General features: G+C 33.1%; 1 protein-coding gene across 1 annotated transcript in view; it reads right to left on the bottom strand.

Moving 5' to 3' along the window:
- CNTNAP5 (contactin associated protein family member 5) overlaps positions 1-19,635 on the bottom strand; it is a 913,682-nt gene that overhangs the window by 413,343 nt on the left and 480,704 nt on the right. Inside the window, exon 10 of the mRNA XM_051985717.1 lies at positions 18,889-19,060. Coding sequence (XP_051841677.1) covers positions 18,889-19,060 — 172 coding nt within the window. The remainder of the gene's footprint in view (positions 1-18,888; positions 19,061-19,635) is intronic.

Raw genomic sequence — 19,635 nt, forward strand, 5'->3', positions numbered from 1 at the left:
ATTTTCTAATTTCATATTCATGTTCTTTCTCTTAAACTTCATGTCTGATGAAATATATATTCCTAACTTTGTAGACCTGGAATCAGATTGGATTTTCTACCAGTACTACTCTGATTTTGTAGTCCAGCAGCCAAATTGGTATTTCATGTCAAATTTCCTGCAATTAGTATTTATCATGGTCCTGTATGAGTTAGTTACCTCTAAAAGTTCTTTAATATATGGTACGTGTAGCCTTATATCATAATGTGAAAACTTTTTATTTTGCTCTTACAACTACAGCCTCTTTAATGAGAAGAATTACAATATAGGAAGGTCTTAAGTTGTTTTCCTTTTACTTATAGAGTAAGAAGTTTTACTAAGCAAAGGATCATCTTTACTTCTAAGTATTAATAGTGTTACATTTTCTATGGAATTATGATAAAGGCAGAGTAAACAAAAGAAAGAAGAGATGGAAGAGAACCATCTTTGGAAACAGAAAAAAAAAAACAGAAAGGAGAGAGAAAAAATGGCAGTGGTACATTTATTTAAATGAATTAATAGTGATGACAATACTTAGATTAGCATAGATTTTTGAAAGGGAAAAAGAGCTTTGAATTGCTATCATCTTTTTTTCCCTTAGGAATAACAAAAAATACATAGAGGAAAAGAAGAAAAACTAAGGTACTATAAGGATCAAGTCCATAAACAAGTACTAAGTAATGAGATTATCAGGGGAAAAACAACAACAAGAACAGCAAAAAGTAAACAAGCACTAGTTTATGGCTAATTTGGGTTGTGAAGACTACTGAACATTCAGTAGATTTTATTATTTATTTGCAGACAGAAAAATAAAGGTGTTTTTTCCCCTAACTATAAGGAAATAATATGGAGTTCAAAAATAGCTCTAATATATTGGTGTAGAATTGTTTTGTTTTTAATCTTATTTAATATTTTATTTTATAATTTACATATGAAAATAATTTATCCTTCATTTTATTCTCAAAATTTGAAATATAAATTCATTTTCCCTCCCATTTTAGAAGGCAAATAATTTGACTACATGTGTAGTCATGCAAAACACTTTTGCATTTAAGTTATTATTTGAGAGGGAAAAAAAAAGGCAAAAAAAAAAAAACACCAAAAAGAATAAAGAAAGTAAAAAAAAAAAAAAGTATCTTTGCTCTGAATTCAGATTCTATTTATTCTCTCTCTAGAGTAGAAAAGCCCTTTCATCACAAATTCAATAGAATTGTCTTATATCATTATACTCCCAAGAATAGCTACGGTATTCATAGTGGATCATCATACAACATTACTATATACATACAACGCTACTGTATATAATGTTTCCTGGTACTGTATCAGTTCATGTAAATTATTCATGTATTTCTGAGCATCCTGCTCATTATTTCCTAAAATATAATCATAGTCCATCACAATAATATACACCAACTTATTCAGCCATTCCTCAATTGATAGAAATTCCCTCAATAACCAATTATTTGCTGCTATTAAAAGAGTTACTATAAATATCTTTGTAAACTTAGGATATTTTCCTTTTTTTTCACTTTGTAACAAAAATACATGGTTTTACAGCTCTTTGGTCATAATTCCAAATTGCTCTGCAGAATGGTTAAATCAGGATACAACTTCACCAACAGTATATTAGTGTTTTAATTTTCTCATATCTCCTCCAATATTCTGCCATATTAGTCAATCAGACAGGTATGAGGTTATAGCTCAAAATTGTTTTAATTTACTTTTCTCTCATCAATAGAAATTTAGAGCATTTTTATATGACTATACATAGCTTTGATTACTTAGTCTGAAAATTGCCTATTCAAATCTTTGATCATTTATCAATTAAAGAATGAGTCTTATTTATATAAATTTGGTTTAGCTTTCTATGTTTGAGAAATTAAATCTTTATCAGAGAAACTTGTATTTTTTCCACAGTAATGATTACCAAGTATTTCCCTCCATCCTATCCTCCCATTTATACTAATCTCTCTTGTCCTTTTACCATGTCCATTATCAGAAGTATTTTTGCTTCTGACTTTTACCTCCACTGCTCTCTCTTCTGTTAGTCTTTCACATCCTATTTCTCTTATTACCTTCCATTTCTATTTTCCTGCATGGTAAGATAGATTTCCACATCTAATAAAGTATTTATATTATTCTCTCTTTGAGTCATTTCTAATAACAGTAAGGTCCATGTGCTATTCTCTCTGCTTCTCCTCTTTTCCCCTACACTGTAAAATCTCTTTCAGGTCTCTTTTATGGCAGATAATTTATCTTATTCTAATTCTCTCTTTCCCCTTCTCCAAGTAGATTTTTAACATCACAAAATTATATTTTATAAAATCAAATTCAACTCATACTTCTGCTTTCTATGTGTACTTTTAATTGTTCCTAATAATGAGAAAATTTTAGTAGCTATAAATATAATTTTCTCATATAGGAATATAAACAGTTTAACTTATCAATCCCTTATGATTCCTCTTTACTTTTTTAGGCTTCTTTTTTATATTCAGCAAAAATCTAGGATCAAATCTTACCTTTTACATTTATTAGCTGTTTGACCATGGACAACTTCCATAGCATCTCTGAGATTCAGTTTCCTCAATTATAAAATGAGAAAAATAATGCTCGTAGCACTTACCTCATAAATTTCTTATAAATATCAAGTAAGCTAAAGTATACAAAGTATTTTACAACATTAAAAATCTATATAAGTATGCATTTATTATTACTGTTGTTATTGTTATGTTACTTCCCAAAAATCTTTAATGGTTGCCTATTTTCTGATAGTTCAAATTTTGGATTTATTACTTTTTATTCAAGGCCTACCAACTAGTTCTATTCTAATTTAGTATAATATTACATTTCTATTACTTGTGATTTTTCAATTCTACATTTTCTTGTAGATAATATCTGAATGCCTTCCCACATGCTGCTTCTTCCACTGGATGGAAATGAGTCCTCCATTTCATATATCTTCAAGGACCAGGTAAAAACTCACATGCTCTATGAAATCCTCCCAGAGAACTATTCCTAGTTGTTTATCTGTCACGTGATCATATAATACTACAATTTATAAGGCCCATAGAGAATTGGATTATGAATGACATTATGTAATGTTAGTAAGTCAGTTGAAGTAGAGGATATCTAAGGTATCTCTAAGACATCTTCTGACTATATAATATCATTACCTAGAAATGATATTTAGCTTTTCTCTTGCTATTTAATACTCTATGATTATATTCCACCTATTATTGTCTTTTTCCCATACTGTCCCTCCTCAAAAGTGGTCAAAACTGATTACTCCCTCTCCCGTATGTCCTCTTTTTTATCACTCCCCACTTTCCATATCCCATTCTCTTCCAATTTTCCTGTAAGATATGACAGATTTCTATACTTTTATTAATATGTATGTAGTTTCCTATTTGAGCCAGTTCTGATGAGAATGAAATTCACTCACTCACCCTCTTCTCCCCCTCTTCCTTTCCATTGTAAAAGCTTTTTCTTGTCTCTTTTTTAAATGGTAAATAATTTTCACCATTCCATTTCTCCCTTTCCCTTTCTCCCAATATATTTCTCTCTCACCCTTTTATTTTATCATTGAAAAAAAGATATTATCCCTTCATATTCAACTGCCATCATACTCTGTCTATATATACTTCTGTCACAATAATGAGAATGTTCTAATGGGTTACAAGCATCATCTTTCCATGTGAATGTAAAAAGATTAACCTTATGAAGTCCCTTATGATACCACTTCACTGAATACCACCTTATGTTTCTCCATATTCCAAGCCCTCTAGTTCTTTAATATAGAAGTTGCTAAATCTTGTATTATCCTCACTGTAGCTCCATTATACTTAAATTGCTTCTTTCTGGATGCTTGCAATATTTTCTCCTTGATGTGGGAGTTCTAGAAACAGCTAATATTACTGGGAGTTTTTATTTGGGGATCTCTTTCAGGAGGTAATCAATGGATTCTTTCAATCTCTATTTTACCCTCTGGTTCTAAAATATCAGGACAGTTTTTCTCGATAATCTTGAAAGATGAAACCCAGGCTCTTTTTTTGATAATTATTTTCATTTAGACCAAGCATTTTTAAATTACCTCTCCTAGATCTATTTTCCAGATCAGTTGTTTTTCCAATGAGTTATTTCACATTTTTTCTATTTTTTGATTTGTTTGGTTTTGCTTTTTTGTATCTTGATTTCCTATAATATCATTAGCTTCCATTTGCTCAATTCTATTTTTTAAGGAATTATTTTCTTCAGTGAGCTTTTGTATCATTTTTCCTAATTGGTCAATTTTGCTTTTTAGGGCATTTTCCTTTTTGTATTTTCTTTTGAGCCTCGCTGAATTCTTTCTCTAGTTTTTCCTTTATCTCTCTTACTTGATTTTCAAAGTCCTTTTGAGCTGTTCCATTGACTGAGCCTAATTCTTATTTTTTTGGAGGTTTTGAATGTAGGAGCTCTAACTTTCGTATCATGTTCTGAGTATACATTTTGATCCTCCTCATCATAATAACTTTCGATGATCAGAAACAATTTTTGTTTTCTGCTCATTTTCCTAGCTTTTCTCTTGGTTTTGAACTCTTTGTTAAATTAGGACTCTGCAGGATGATTTAAGAGACCTGCAAAGACTTACATGAACTGATTCTAGATAAACTGAGTAGAACCAGTAGAACATTGTACACAACAACAACAAAATTATAGGATATCAATTCTGACAAAAGTGGTTCTTTTCAATAGTGAAGTGATTCAGGCCAGTTCCAATGGTCTTGCGATAAAGAGAGATACCTGCGCTTAAAAAGAAAGTTGTGGAGACTGCACAAGGATCACCACATAGTATTTTTACTTTTTTATTGTTGTTTGCTTGCATTTTGTTTCCTTTATCATTTTTTTTCCTTTTTGATCTGATTTTTTGTGTGCAGCATGATAATTGTAGAAATCTGTACAGAAGAATTGCACATGTTTAACATATATTGGATAACTTGCCATCAAGGAGAGAAGGTGGGAGAAAGGGAAGGGAAAAATTGGAATACATGGTTGCAAGGGTTTGTTGAAAATTATTTATGTATATGTTTTGAAAATAAAAGCTTTAATTATTTAAAAAAAAAAAAAGTAGGATTCTGTTTCCACAGTGGATGGTTCATTGTCCCAAGCTCCAAGGGTTTGGGCATCTGTTTTCAGAAATCCTTATAGGAATCTGATCACTTTTCTGCCCTGGAGCTGTTGCCCTATTGTAGATGTAAAATCTAGTATGCTATCCAGGGCTGGGACTTTACTGACCTGGGCTGCATTGGGAGTTGCCACAGACCCGCTCTACTGACCTTCTGAATCCTCACTGATGTCCCTAGACTGAGTGGTCCAGGAGCCTCCAGCACTGGTGCTGATTCAGAAGTCCAGTTTTACTGACACTGGAGTCTGGGCTGAAAGTGAGGCTGGAGTCAGGCCTGCTCTGGGATTGCGCTCTACATTCTTGTTTCATAGACCTTTTCCACTGACTTTCCAAGTCCTCCTTTATGTTTCTGGAAGCCACCAGTACTGCCACTGATTCAGAGGTAGAACCTGGGCCAAACTGTGGCAGGCTGGGGGCTGTGCCAGGGAGTACTACCCAATGATTCTCACCTTGTTGTTGTTCTGCTGAGCTTCTAAATTGCCTTCCATTGGAAAATGTTCTACTCTATCTTTTTGGGTGTTCTCATGCTAAAATTTGTTTAGAATCATTATTTAAAGGAATTTGGAGCAGTTTGCGGGAGAGGTTGGGCCAGTTTCTGCCTTTACTCCACAATTTTGACTCTGAATTCTTCTCTCTATTCTTTTCTTTTTCTTCTCTTCTGCTCAGTATTAGTGAATTCTTTGGGGAAAAGAGAGATGATTTTGTGATTCCTTAAATCTTACATAGAATTACAATTGGATTTTAGATAAAATCTAGCTTAAAGAAGAGGAAACAGATTCATTGTGGTTACATAAAATGTTAAAAATCACAGTCTTGACAAAATTTGTCAAATTGACAAAATCTAGGATTGAAATTCTGACTTTGAATTCAATGTTTTTTCATTATAACAGGCTGCCTCTAAAGCATTTTTGTTGTATCTATTACTCCTAAATCTATATATTCAACCCTAAACTCTACCCATATTCCACTCCTACATAGCCAACTGCCTACTGGATATCTCTTATACCTAGCACAATTTTCTTTCTTTCACAGAGCAAGAACTCAATAATTATTTCTTTAGAGATGGAATCATTGTTCTTGTGATTTCAAGTGCATAACAATGTATAATTAGAGTTAGGCAGGGAAAAAAAAAACCTGCCAATTTTGACAACATATAAATGCATCATAAAAGCCTACAAATCCTAAGACCAGAGGCTGTCTAATTTATCCAGAAATCTTTAAGGCCATTTCCAACAAATGAAACAAGGAAAAGACAATGGAAATGTTTTTTGATATTGAACAACTTTTCCCCTTATATAATGTACCCCATCTGTACTTCTAAGCCCAATGTCATAAGAATCTCTCTTAAAGGACATTTCAAGATTGCAGATATTTTTCACTGGCTTATCCTGTACCATTGTCTTGGCTTCCTATCCAGCATCAATATATGACTCTCAATTGAGGTGGATGAGCAACTGAAAAAGAGAAAAATGTCCTCATCTTCCAAAATCGCGGAAGCACAGCATGTTAAATTGTATAGACTTCATATTTTTACTTATAGTTTCTGAATCAAAGGCAGCTTCCATTTGTATTTTTATATGCACAGGTTAATAAAAATACCATTCTGCCAAAATATTGATCAACTTTTCTTGTGCGACTTCCGGCCAAGATGGCGGAGAGGAAATACACTTCTGTGTAATCTCCGTGTTTTTCTCTCACTATTCATTTCATTTCATGCCTCTGAATTAATGCTCGACTGAAAAAAAAACCATACAATTACTTACCAAGAGAAACCATCCTTGAGACTCGTCAAGAAAGGTCTGTTTTTGCGCGAGGGCGGGGACGGTATTTGGAAGCAGTCTGCGGGCAGCAGCTGCAACCAGAGCACAGATAGCAGCTCAGAACCGGGTGGAGCGGAGAGGGGGTAGGACGCGATCGCAGCCGTCTCTGCGGTGAGAGCTTTGCTATAGGAGCAAGTCAGCAGCCCAGCAGAGAAGCTAAAAACACCGGGGTGAAGAATACAATCCCAAACAGCTGGAGTCTCTCGGGACCTGGCCACCCCTCCCCCACAGTGTCTTAGCCCGCTCGGATCTCAGAGCGCTCGGATCTCAGTGCGCAGGCGCCATAGCACAGTAGGACCCGTGCCTCACGAATACCCTGCCCCTCCCCCAAAGAAAGCAGCCTCCATTCAAGGGGTTTTTTTTCCTTCTGTTTCTTTGATAGTTTGTCTTTGATAAATAGACAGAATGAGCAAGAAACTGAAAAAGAATTTAACCCTGGACAGCTTTTATACAGATAAAGAGCAGACTCCAAACCCTGAGGAGACTAAAAACAAACAGTCCCCAGGTGAATCCCCGAAGGAGGAGACCTTATATCCCTCAGCACAGATGAATCTCATGGAGGAAATTAAAAAGGCTCTCACAAGGGAGCTAGAAGAAAAATGGGAAAAGGAGAGGGAGGCTCTGCAAAAGGAGAGGGAGGCTTGGCAAAAGAGCCTGGAGAAGTCAGTTAAAGAGAGAGTGGATAAAGAAACCAAATCCTTGAAAAATAGGATTAGTGAACTGGAAACAGAAAACAGCTCTCTAAAAAACAAAATTGGCGAAATGGAAAAAAATTCCACAGAACAAAAGAACTCAATTGGACAATTAGAAAAAGATCTTAAAAAAGTGAGTGAAGAAAATACCTCACTGAAAATCAGGGTCGAACAATTGGAATTGAATGACTCGAGGAGACAAGAAGAATCAGTCAAGCAAATCCAAAAAAATCAAACAATGGAAAAGGATGTGAAATACCTTCTGGGGAAGACAACAGACCTGGAAAACAGATCCAGGAGAGACAACCTGAGAATCATCGGACTTCCAGAAAAGTATGATGAAAAAAAAAGCCTGAACACTATCTTCCAGGAAATTATCAAAGAGAACTGCCCAGAAGTCATAGAAACAGAAGGTAAAATAGACATTGAAAGAATTCATCGATCCCCTACTGAAAGGGATCCTAAAATCAAAACACCAAGGAATATAGTGGCCAAATGCCAGAACCCTCAGGCAAAGGAAAAAATACTGCAAGCGGCTAGAAAAACCCAATTCAAGTATCAAGGAGCCACAATAAGGATCACCCAGGATCTGGCAGCATCCACATTAAAGGATCGAAGGGCCTGGAATATGATATTCCGAAAGGCTAAGGAACTTGGTATGCAACCAAAAATAACTTACCCAGCGAGATTGAGCATCTTTTTCCAGGGAAGAAGATGGTCATTCAACGAAATAAGCGAATTTCATCTATTTCTGATGAAAAAGCCAGAACTTAACAAAAAATTTGATCTACAAGCACAGAACTCAAGAGAAATCTAAAAAGGTAAAGATTAATCTTGGGAACTATATTTCGGCTGTAAAGATGTATAAAAAATACATGTATACCTTGTTCTAGAAACTAGTTGAGGAAAGGACATTGTACTAGAAAAAAGGGAAAGTGGGGGTACTACATTTCATGAAGAGGCAAAGAAAACCTAGTATATCTGAGAGAAAGAATGGAGAGAATGAAAATAGTGAGTATTTTACTGCTTTCAGAATTGGCAGTAAGAGAAGAATTTTAGACATATTCAATCTATGGTGAAACTTCTCCCACCTCATTGAAAAGTGAGAAGGGAAAAGTGAAAAAGGAAGGAATAAGCTAAGTGGAAGGGAATACGGGAACTGGGAGGGAAAGGGGTAAGTTGGGGGGGGAACTCTAAGGGGAGGGGAGGGATACTGAAAAAGGGAGGGCTGTGAGAAGCAAGGGGAGCTCACAAGCTTAATACTGGGAAGGGGGGTAAGGGAGGGGGTAAGGGAGTAAGAAGGGAGAAAAGCATAAACCGGGGTCAACAAGATGGCAAGTAATACAGAATTGGTCATTTTAACCATAAATGTGAACGGGGTAAACTCCTCTATAAAGAGGAAGCGGTTAGCAGAATGGATTAAAAGCCAGAATCCTACAATATGTTGTATACAGGAAACACACCTGAAGCGGGGTGATACATGCAGGTTAAAGGTAAAAGGTTGGAGCAAAATCTACTATGCTTCAGGTGAAGCCAAAAAAGCAGGGGTAGCCATCCTGATCTCAGATCAAGCTAAAGCAAAAATTGATCTAATCAAAAGAGATAAGGAAGGGCACTATATCTTGCTAAAGGGTAGAATGAATAATGAAGAAGTATCTATATTAAATATATATGCACCAAGTAGTGTAGCATCTAAATTCCTAAAAGAGAAATTAAGAGAGCTGCAAGAAGAAATAGACAGTAAAACTATAATAGTGGGAGATCTCAACCTTGCACTCTCAGAATTAGATAAATCAAACCACAAAATAAATAAGAAAGAAGTCAAAGAGATAAATAGAATACTAGAAAAATTAGATATGATAGATCTCTGGAGAAAATGTAATGGGGACAGAAAGGAGTACACCTTCTTTTCAGCAGTTCATGGAACTTATACAAAAATTGATCATATATTAGGACATAAAAACCTCAAACTCAAATGCAGTAAGGCAGAAATAGTGAATGCATCCTTTTCAGACCATGATGCATTGAAAATTACATTCAATAAAAAGCCACAGGAAAGTAGACCAAAAAATAATTGGAAACTAAATAATCTCATACTAAAGAATGATTGGGTGAAACAGCAAATTATAGACATAATTAATAACTTCATCCAAGAAAATGATAATAATGAGACATCATACCAAAATGTATGGGATGCAGCCAAAGCGGTAATAAGGGGAAATCTCATATCTCTAGAGGCCTATTTGTATAAAATAGAGAAAGAGAAGGTCAATGAATTGGGCTTGCAACTAAAAATGCTAGAAAAGGAACAAATTAAAAACCCCCAATCAAACACTAAACTTGAAATTCAAAAAATAAAAGGAGAGATCAATAAAATTGAAAGTAAAAAAACTATTGAATTGATTAATAAAACTAAGAGTTGGTTCTATGAAAAAACCAACAAAATAGACAAACCCTTAGTAAATCTGATTAAAAAAAGGAAAGAGGAAAATCAAATTGTTAGTCTTAAAAATGAAAAGGGAGAACTCACCACTAACGAAGAGGAAATTAGAGCAATAATTAGGAGTTACTTTGCCCAACTTTACGCCAATAAATTCGACAACTTAAATGAAATAGAAGAATACCTCCAAAAATATAGCTTACCTAAACTAACAGAGGAAGAAGTAAATATCCTAAACACTCCTATCTCAGAAAAAGAAATAGAACAAACTATCAATCAACTCCCTAAGAAAAAAACCCCAGGACCAGATGGATTTACATCTGAATTCTATCAAACATTTAAAGATCAATTAACTCCAATGCTAAATAAACTATTTGAAGAAGTAGGGATTGAAGGAGTCCTACCAAACTCCTTTTATGACACAGATATGGTACTGATACCTAAACCAGGTAGGCTGAAAACAGAGAAAGAAAATTATAGACCAATCTCCCTAATGAATATTGATGCTAAAATCTTAAATAAAATATTAGCAAAAAGATTACAGAAAATCATCCCCAGGATAATACACTATGACCAAGTAGGATTTATACCAGGAATGCAGGGCTGGTTCAATATTAGGAAAACTATTAACATAATTGACTATATCAACAACCAACCAAACAAAAACCATATGATCATTTCAATAGATGCAGAAAAAGCATTTGATAAAATCCAACAGCCATTCCTAATAAAAACACTTGAGAGCATAGGAATAAAAGGACTTTTCCTTAAAATAGTTAGGAGCATATATTTTAAACCTTCAGTAAGCATCATATGCAATGGGGAAAAACTGGAACCTTTCCGGTAAGATCTGGAGTGAAGCAAGGTTGCCCACTATCACCATTATTATTCAATATTGTATTAGAAACACTGACCTCTGCAATAAGAGTCGAGAAAGAGATTAAAGGAATTAGAGTAGGCAATGAGGAAACCAAACTATCACTCTTTGCAGATGATATGATGGTATACCTAGAAAACCCCAGAGATTCTACTAAAAAGCTATTAGAAATAATTCATAATTTTAGCAAAGTAGCAGGATACAAAATAAATCCCCATAAATCCTCAGCATTCTTATACACCACCAACAAAATCCAAGAGCAAGAGATACAAAGAGAAATTCCATTCAAAATAACTGTTGATAGCATAAAATATTTGGGAATCTACCTACCAAAGGAAAGTCAGGAATTATATGAGCAAAATTACAAAAAAGTTTTCACACAAATAAAGTCAGACTTAAATAATTGGAAAAATATTAAGTGCTCTTGGATAGGCCGAGCAAATATAATAAAGATGACAATACTCCCTAAACTAATCTATTTATTTAGTGCTATACCAATCAGACTTCCAAGAAAATATTTTAATGATTTAGAAAAAATAACAACAAAATTCATATGGAACAATAAAAAGTCGAGAATCTCAAGGGAATTAATGAAAAAAAAAATCAAATGAAGGTGGTCTAGCTGTACCTGATCTAAAATTATATTATAAAGCAGCAGTCACCAAAACCATCTGGTATTGGCTTAGAAATAGATTAGTTGATCAGTGGAAAAGGTTAGGTTCACAAGACAGAATAGTCAACTATAGCAATCTAGTGTTTGACAAACCCAAAGATTCTAAATTTTGGGATAAGATTTCATTATTTGATAAAAACTGCTGGGATAACTGGAAATTAGTATGGCAGAAATTAGGCAAGGACCCACACTTAACACCACATACCAAGATAAGATCAAAATGGGTCCATGACCTAGGCATAAAGAACGAGATTATAAATAAATTAGAAGAACATAGGATAGTTTATCTCTCAGACTTGTGGAGGAGAAAGAAATTTGTGACCAAAGATGAACTAGAGACCATTACCAATCACAAAATAGAAAATTTTGATTATATCAAATTAAAAAGCCTTTGTACAAACAGAACGAATGCAAACAAGATTAGTAGGGAAGTAACTAACTGGGAAAACATCTTTACAATTAAAGGTTCTGATAAAGGCCTCATTTCCAAAATATATAGAGAACTGACTCAAATTTATAAAAAATCAAGCCATTCTCCAATTGATAAATGGTCAAAGGATATGAACAGACAATTTTCAGATGAAGAAATTGAAACTATTACCACTCACATGAAAGAGTGTTCCAAATCACTATTGATCAGAGAAATGCAAATTAAGACAACTCTGAGATATCACTACACTCCTGTCAGATTGGCTAAGATGACAGGAAAAAACAATGATGAATGTTGGAGGGGATGCGGGAAAACGGGGACATTGATGCATTGTTGGTGGAGTTGTGAACGAATTCAGCCATTCTGGAGAGCGATCTGGAATTATGCCCAAAAAGTTATCAAACTGTGCATACCCTTTGATCCAACAGTGTTTCTATTGGGCTTATACCCCAAAGAGATACTAAAAAAGGGAAGGGGACCTGTATGTGCCAAAATGTTTGTAGCAGCCCTGTTTGTAGTGGCTAGAAACTGGAAAATGAATGGATGCCCATCAATTGGAGAATGGCTGGGTAAATTGTGGTATATGAACGTTATGGAATATTATTGCTCTGTAAGGAATGACCAGCAGGATGAATACAGAGAGGCTTGGAGAGACCTACATGGACTGATGCTAAGTGAGATGAGCAGAACCAGGAGATCATTATACACTTCGACAACAATATTGTATGAGGATGTATTCTGATGGAAGTGGATTTCTCTGACAAAGAGACTTAACTGAGTTTCATTGGAGAAATGATGGACAGAAACAGCTACACCCAAAGAAGGAATACTGGGAAATGAATGTGAACTATTTGCAATTTTGATTTTCTTCCCGAGTTATTTTTACCTTCTGAATCCAATTCTCCCTGTGCAACAAGAGAACTGTTTGGTTCTGCAAATATGTATTGTATCTAGGATATACTGCAACATGTTTAGCATATATAGGACTGCTTGCCATCCTGGGGGGGGGGGGGAGGAGGGAGGGAGGGGAAAAAAACGAAACATAAGTGATTGCAAGGGATAATGTCGTGTAGAAATTATCCTGGCATGGATTCTGTCAATGCGAAGTTATTATTAAATAAAATAAAATTTATTATAAAAAAAAAAAAAATAAAATAAAAAAAAAAAAAAAAAAAAAAAAAAAAAACTTTTCTTGTGAAAGCAAGCCATTGGACAGAGTTTTTCTTTTTCTTTATCACAGATGTACTTCTCTTTAGATCAGACATTCAAATAATATTCAGATTTACATTCAAAAATGGACATTCATCTAATTAATACTAGCTAAAGTTTGAAACAGATTGTTAATAAAAATATAAAATTCTCTTAGTCTAATTTTATCTACAACTCTTTCTGTGGAACTATCTAATTTCTCCCATGAAATATTTCTTAATCTTCACTATTTCAGTCTAATTCCTCTTTCTTCTGAAACTCTATATTACTTAATGTTTATGATAATCATTTTGCATTTATAGCATAGATCAACATGTTATAATGAATTTTAAACTAGTTTTAGATTATAAGCTTTCCAGAGGATAAGTATGATAATATCTCTTTTTTATTTCACAAAATAGCATGAGGCTAGGCACAATTTGAATATAACATATATATTATATTTTATAAAATACTGAATAAATGTGATATACATGGGAGATGTTTAATAAATAGGACTTTGTGATGGGTGATAAAATTTTAATCTGACAGAAGTTCTCCTTGTTTGATGTAAGGGGCAATCATAGGAAACCACAGCTTATTTTTTTATTTTTTATCATTGTTCTGTTTTTCAAACATATTTTAGAAGTACTTCAAGCTAAACAGTATCTAGTATTTCTTTTAAAACATGTGTGTGTGTGTGTGTGTGTGTGTGTATCAGTACAGTATCATGGAAATAGTACTGAATCTGAAATAAGAAAACCTGATCAGATCTCATCTTCCCTGCTTGTTACCAAGATAAATTTGAATAAGACACAAACTCTCTGGACTCATTTTCTTCATTTGTAAAATAAGTGGTTTGAATTTAATGATCTTTGAGTTCTCTTCTAGTTCTCAATTTATTATTATCTAAAGTGGCTGCCTACTATAACAGATGTTTCTGAAATGTCTTTTTTAACTTTCAGGAAAAGTTCTCTAATTAGGAAAAAGAAATATGAAAAATATGCCCATGAAGAAATTTTTCTTGTTCCACACAATAGATGCTTCCAACTTTAGACAAACATGAAGGAGCAGACATATGGATCACTACAGTAACCTTTTAGATAATATTCTTTATTGAGAATATACTCCTACACCCAATGTGGATTTTAGCCAAAGTGTCTTAAGAGAAGGGTATATAACATGATATTCATCTCCCCCATTCCCACAACTAACACACACAAACAGTACTCAAAACATTGAATACTCTGAACGAAGTCTAGAAGAAGCTTGACCAGAGTGTTTGTCAGATGCTTTCTTATGAAAAAAATGTGGTGGAAAGGGGATGAGGGTAGTGAAGAGAAACTCCATTTCTGAATTCTTGGGTCTCCACAAATGAAATTGCCCAGTATTAGATGTAGATAATTTTGTATTTGATTTCATTAACTTTTTAATGGAATTATTTTACAGAAAGTGTAATGGAAAGAGCACTATCCTATGAAGATTCTTAGATCTCAGTTGGCTCTGTTTCTAAGTTCTTTATCCTCATTGGGGAACATCTGTAAAATGGGAAAGTAAGATTAAATGAACTGTTACCACAGAAAAGTCCATTCCCATTTTTTTAATATTCTAATAATGTTCAACACCATAAGTGTTAAATTCAATAATTTCCCAGGCCATTTTAACTTAAAATATTCTTTTATTATAAAAGGTCATAGAAAGTATATGAAAAAAATAATGATCTAATAGACCTTTTCTAGATTTTATAAATGCATATTTAGATGTTATCCTATACTTAATAAATGCTTTCTGATATTAATGATGGGTTTTTCATAATAAACAAAACTACACACAAAATGCATTACTGTATGGAATCATCAAAAAAGATGATCAATTGTTTCCATACAAATTAGGTATTTGACAATTAATTATAAAGCACTAGGCTAATTTTTGTAGGAGATATTAAAAAATATAAGGAGAACTCCCTGATTTCATAGGTTGTAGTCTATTTGTATAGATAAGACTTACCTACATGAGGAAGCAAACAATAGTCATAAGGAACATGTTTTATATATTTGTTAATGTCACTTAATATACACATAATATAGCATAGTACCAATAATAAGGCATAGGAAATTAAAGAATAGATGGAACACTGACACTTAGGGATATGAGAGATATTTTCATGAAGAATTTGGGATATATATTGGACTTAATGCTTAGGATTGTGCTACTAAGAGAAGAATAGGGAGATTCTCTTTGATGGGATAAAATTTAGGATAAAACTATCTACATCCTACAACAATTACGAGGCACACCTAGAGTAGAGTACTAGCCTTGAAGTCAGGAGGACATGAGTTCAAATCCAGCCTCAGCTTCTTGACACTTTCTATCAAGTATGAATCTGGGCAAGTCACTTAACCCCAAATGCCTCATCAAAAAATAAATAAATAAATAAATAAATACAACTGAATAGTACTCTGCCCTCATGTTCCTTCCTAAAGAATAAAAAAGAAGTATAAAATTGGAAGAATAGAATGTTATGTATTTAGGAGTTAAAAGAAAGGTCAACATGTGAGGAAAATGATGGAGAAATTTGCCAGCTATTAATGACAACAAACTTGAGGCTATTAATAATCAATGTCTTTAGTAATAAGTTGTGCACCTACCTTGGAAAATGGCATTTCCATAGGATCTATGAGAAGAAATTTTATGGATTCAAACTTGGTTCAAGTATAGAATTAGGGAAAGAAAGCAAGGGGGTACTAAAAAGTTGGAGCACAATAAGAAAACTAGCTTGATTTCTTAAGAGAAGCAGTAGAAAAGAAACTGGTCTAGGTTAATAAATATGCTATATTTATCATATGATACCTAAGGGAGGAAAAGTAATATTATTATAAAGCAAACAATATGCAAATCCATTTCTAAGAGAATACATGCTTGAAAAAAAAGATCAACTTTTGTAAGGGTCACACTTTACATTATTTTTATTCAGGTGAACTATTGTTAAAATGAACATTAATGTCAGGGATGATACAGAAATTTGCTGTGGAAGAATTTAAAACTGGAGGCCATAGAGGAATATTAATGTCCACACTATTTCATTTTAATAAATAAAGGCTATCTTATTTCCCCTCCCATGTCCTCAAATGAAGTCAATGATCAATTCTGGTTATCTGTTTCCAACCAAAACATGTGTTTCTCAAAGTACAATAACGTTCTTTCTCAAAGCTCAGGACCCAAAGCAAAACTCTCTGCCATATCCTAGAATAAATCTTGAAAATAAAGGTATAATTACATGCATATAATATCTGAATGAAGCAAATTCATGGAGGAATTCAGTGCAAGATTAACCTACTTGACTAAATTCAAGTTGTGACTAGAAAATGATGGCTAGGTTTTCATTCATCTGTCCTCTACAACATCCATTCCAAAGCCAAGCACTTAGTAGGCACTCAAAAATTATTTGTGGAATTAATGAAAATAGAAAAAAAAATACTGATAATGTTATAGAGTGGCAATCACTATCAAGTTCATTATGCTAAAAAAAAATCTGGCATATAGTTGGCAATAAATGTTTGTTGGATGGGATTTATTTGGCAATTCTGAATTCACATAGTACATATGTCTTTATATCTATAGCTGTATAAATATACATATATTTATATTAAAGCAGGTTCAACTTTGTACTCAAAAGAAGATTTTTTTCTCTATCAAGATTGAAAGTTTTTTGTTTAAATTGTTGAAGGAAGATGGCAAAGACAGCAAAAGCTTTTTCTATTCTCTCCTGGCTTCTGAAACAATCAAAGATTCATAGCATTATAGATTTAGACTAAAAAGGGATTTCTAAGGTCATATCCTTCCTCATTAACTAAGAAGGAAATTGTAGTCCATGAAAGTTAGGTGAATTACTCAGGATCAAAAACTGAGTAGGCATCAGAGGCAGAATTGAAACCCATACTCCTTAATTTTAGAGCCAACACTCTTTATACTGAATCCAAGTCTTGTTTTTTGTTTGTTTGTTTGTTGCTGTAGTTTGTATTCCATAAGTGTTTGCTACATTAATTTGGTAAAAGAAATCACAGGTATCATTTGTATTGCCTTAAACAAATCAAAATGATAATGTTGGCTTATTATAGCAAATGCTACTTCATGAACTCTTGGCACCCAAACCCAAATTGAATCAAAATGACAGACACACACAACAAGAACAAAAAAAAAAAAAAACCTCACTCATATTATATTTATATCAAAAAAGAATTAACTAAACAAAGTCCTTCCATATAGTCATTTTTTTGCTAAATTAAGAAAATTGTTTCTTTTCTCATGTAGTAAAATGAAATTCCTTTTATACAATTAAACAAACATAATTAAATATAATATAATTATGTACAACAAAATCATACAAAAGTATAGCATGCTTAGCACTGATTTGTATATAATAAAAAATAATGTGCATCTCCCCAAGGTGTTATGAAGCTATCAGAAAGAACTTCCATTGGTAAGTATCACTTAGCCATTTACTAGAGAAATGGGTATGAAAGTTCATGAAATATGTCTCTATATTCTGAGTATTAGCAGGGATTATCAGGGTAGTAATAATTCATTTCAATACTTTTTTTATCCCATTATTCAATACTTTTTTTCTTATTATTAATTATAAATTAATGAGTCTAACAAAACACATATACATATACATACACATACAAGTGAAAGGAAACATGCAAATCAAGTCCTGCCAAATCATGTCACTGAGACTTTAAATTCCCCTGGATAAACAATATGCATTTCTGACTTCTGGTAGTATATTTGTTATTTCCTGGACTTAGAGTACATATAGAGAAGAAGCTGGGAATTCCTGCTTGAGAAACAGAGTAATCTGAGGAGTTTCTTTGAGAATAAATAATTTATTTGTCTCTATATTTCTTGTTATTTAAATGTAGAAATTTTTTTTTGTCTTGATTGAAAAAGGAGAAATAAATCATACTTATTTTTGTTTCTTGATTCTTCCTAAATTCTGTGTGACAAAATTAAATGCCAGAACTCTTTAGCATGGACCATCTTATTAGCCTAAAATAACTGTGTGATTCAACAGGTGCCAACTAAAACTGATTATACATATAGAAGCAACCTTTTTACATAGTTTGTTTGTTTCTTTCTTTGTTTTTTACTAAGTTTTACCAAGGCAAAATTGCTATCAGAAAGGCATTCATCTAGCACGCAAAATTGACCATTCCCTTAATAAAAAAAAAAAAAAATACCTTCAAGAAGGAATGAAAAGTTTTGATAGGAAAATTAATTTTCTCCCATCTTTCCCTCTACTTTTAACTTTATCATAATCAAAACTTGTTTATACATTAAATTTTTATCCTTTCACAAGTTCATATTTTGATATAATTTGCATATCATATTTATTTCAAGTCAACATGAAGAGAGATGGTTAATTTAAACCATTTTTCTTCAAGCCTGAAATCTTTTCAGAAATATTTTCCATTTGGTGACTTTATTATGTCTAATGTGAATAATGCTGGTAGATTAGAATTGTGTTTAAAGAAACCCAGACTTTCAACAGTGAGAATGGGAAGGGGGAGGAGAAGAAACAATAATTACCTGTCTTTGATGCTACACAGATCAATGTGTAAATCACTAAAATTCCCCAGGGAACCTTGCTGGACTGAAATGAGGTCCTTGGGCTGGTTATCAATAAAGATGAGCCTCATGCAGCCTTGGAAAGCCTTAATAGGATTTAAACATTGAGAATCCGTGAAATTGTCTGGGCAACCTGTGGGAGAGAGAAAAAAAATGAAGAAGAATACTGAAATGATCAGTCATTTCTTTGGTGACCTATTGATATAAAACCTTAAAGTCTAATTATCTGTAGTAGTTTTCATTCACAGCCATACAAATGCTTTTGTTATAAATACTAGCATTTTCAAGAAAGGGGACAGAAATGGTACAAAATGGGGCAGATTTAATTATGGTAAAGAAAAAAAACATATTAAAGAATCCCATGGCACTGCAAGTAATTCCTCTCTTTCATTTTACATTTATTTGGTAAACTTTATAATTCAAATGTATGATGTACTTGATCCAAAGAGAATTATACATTAAAAATACATCAAAATATGCATTCCATCTTGAAAAGAGTGTAAATGTTAGCTTTAATTTTGAATTATAATTTCCATGAATATTATACTTTAGGTAAGGAATAATTGTAAACAATCACAATCTTAAGAAAGATATGCATTGAAATTTAACTAAAATTACAAAGTGACATTAAAATGCAAGACAACTTTCAAAAGAATTAGGGATATAAATGAATACTATTATAGTATCGTTATAGCTCATGAGGAAAGT

Source organism: Antechinus flavipes, chromosome 3, assembly GCF_016432865.1.
Source record: "Antechinus flavipes isolate AdamAnt ecotype Samford, QLD, Australia chromosome 3, AdamAnt_v2, whole genome shotgun sequence".
NCBI classification, from domain to species: domain Eukaryota; kingdom Metazoa; phylum Chordata; class Mammalia; order Dasyuromorphia; family Dasyuridae; genus Antechinus; species Antechinus flavipes.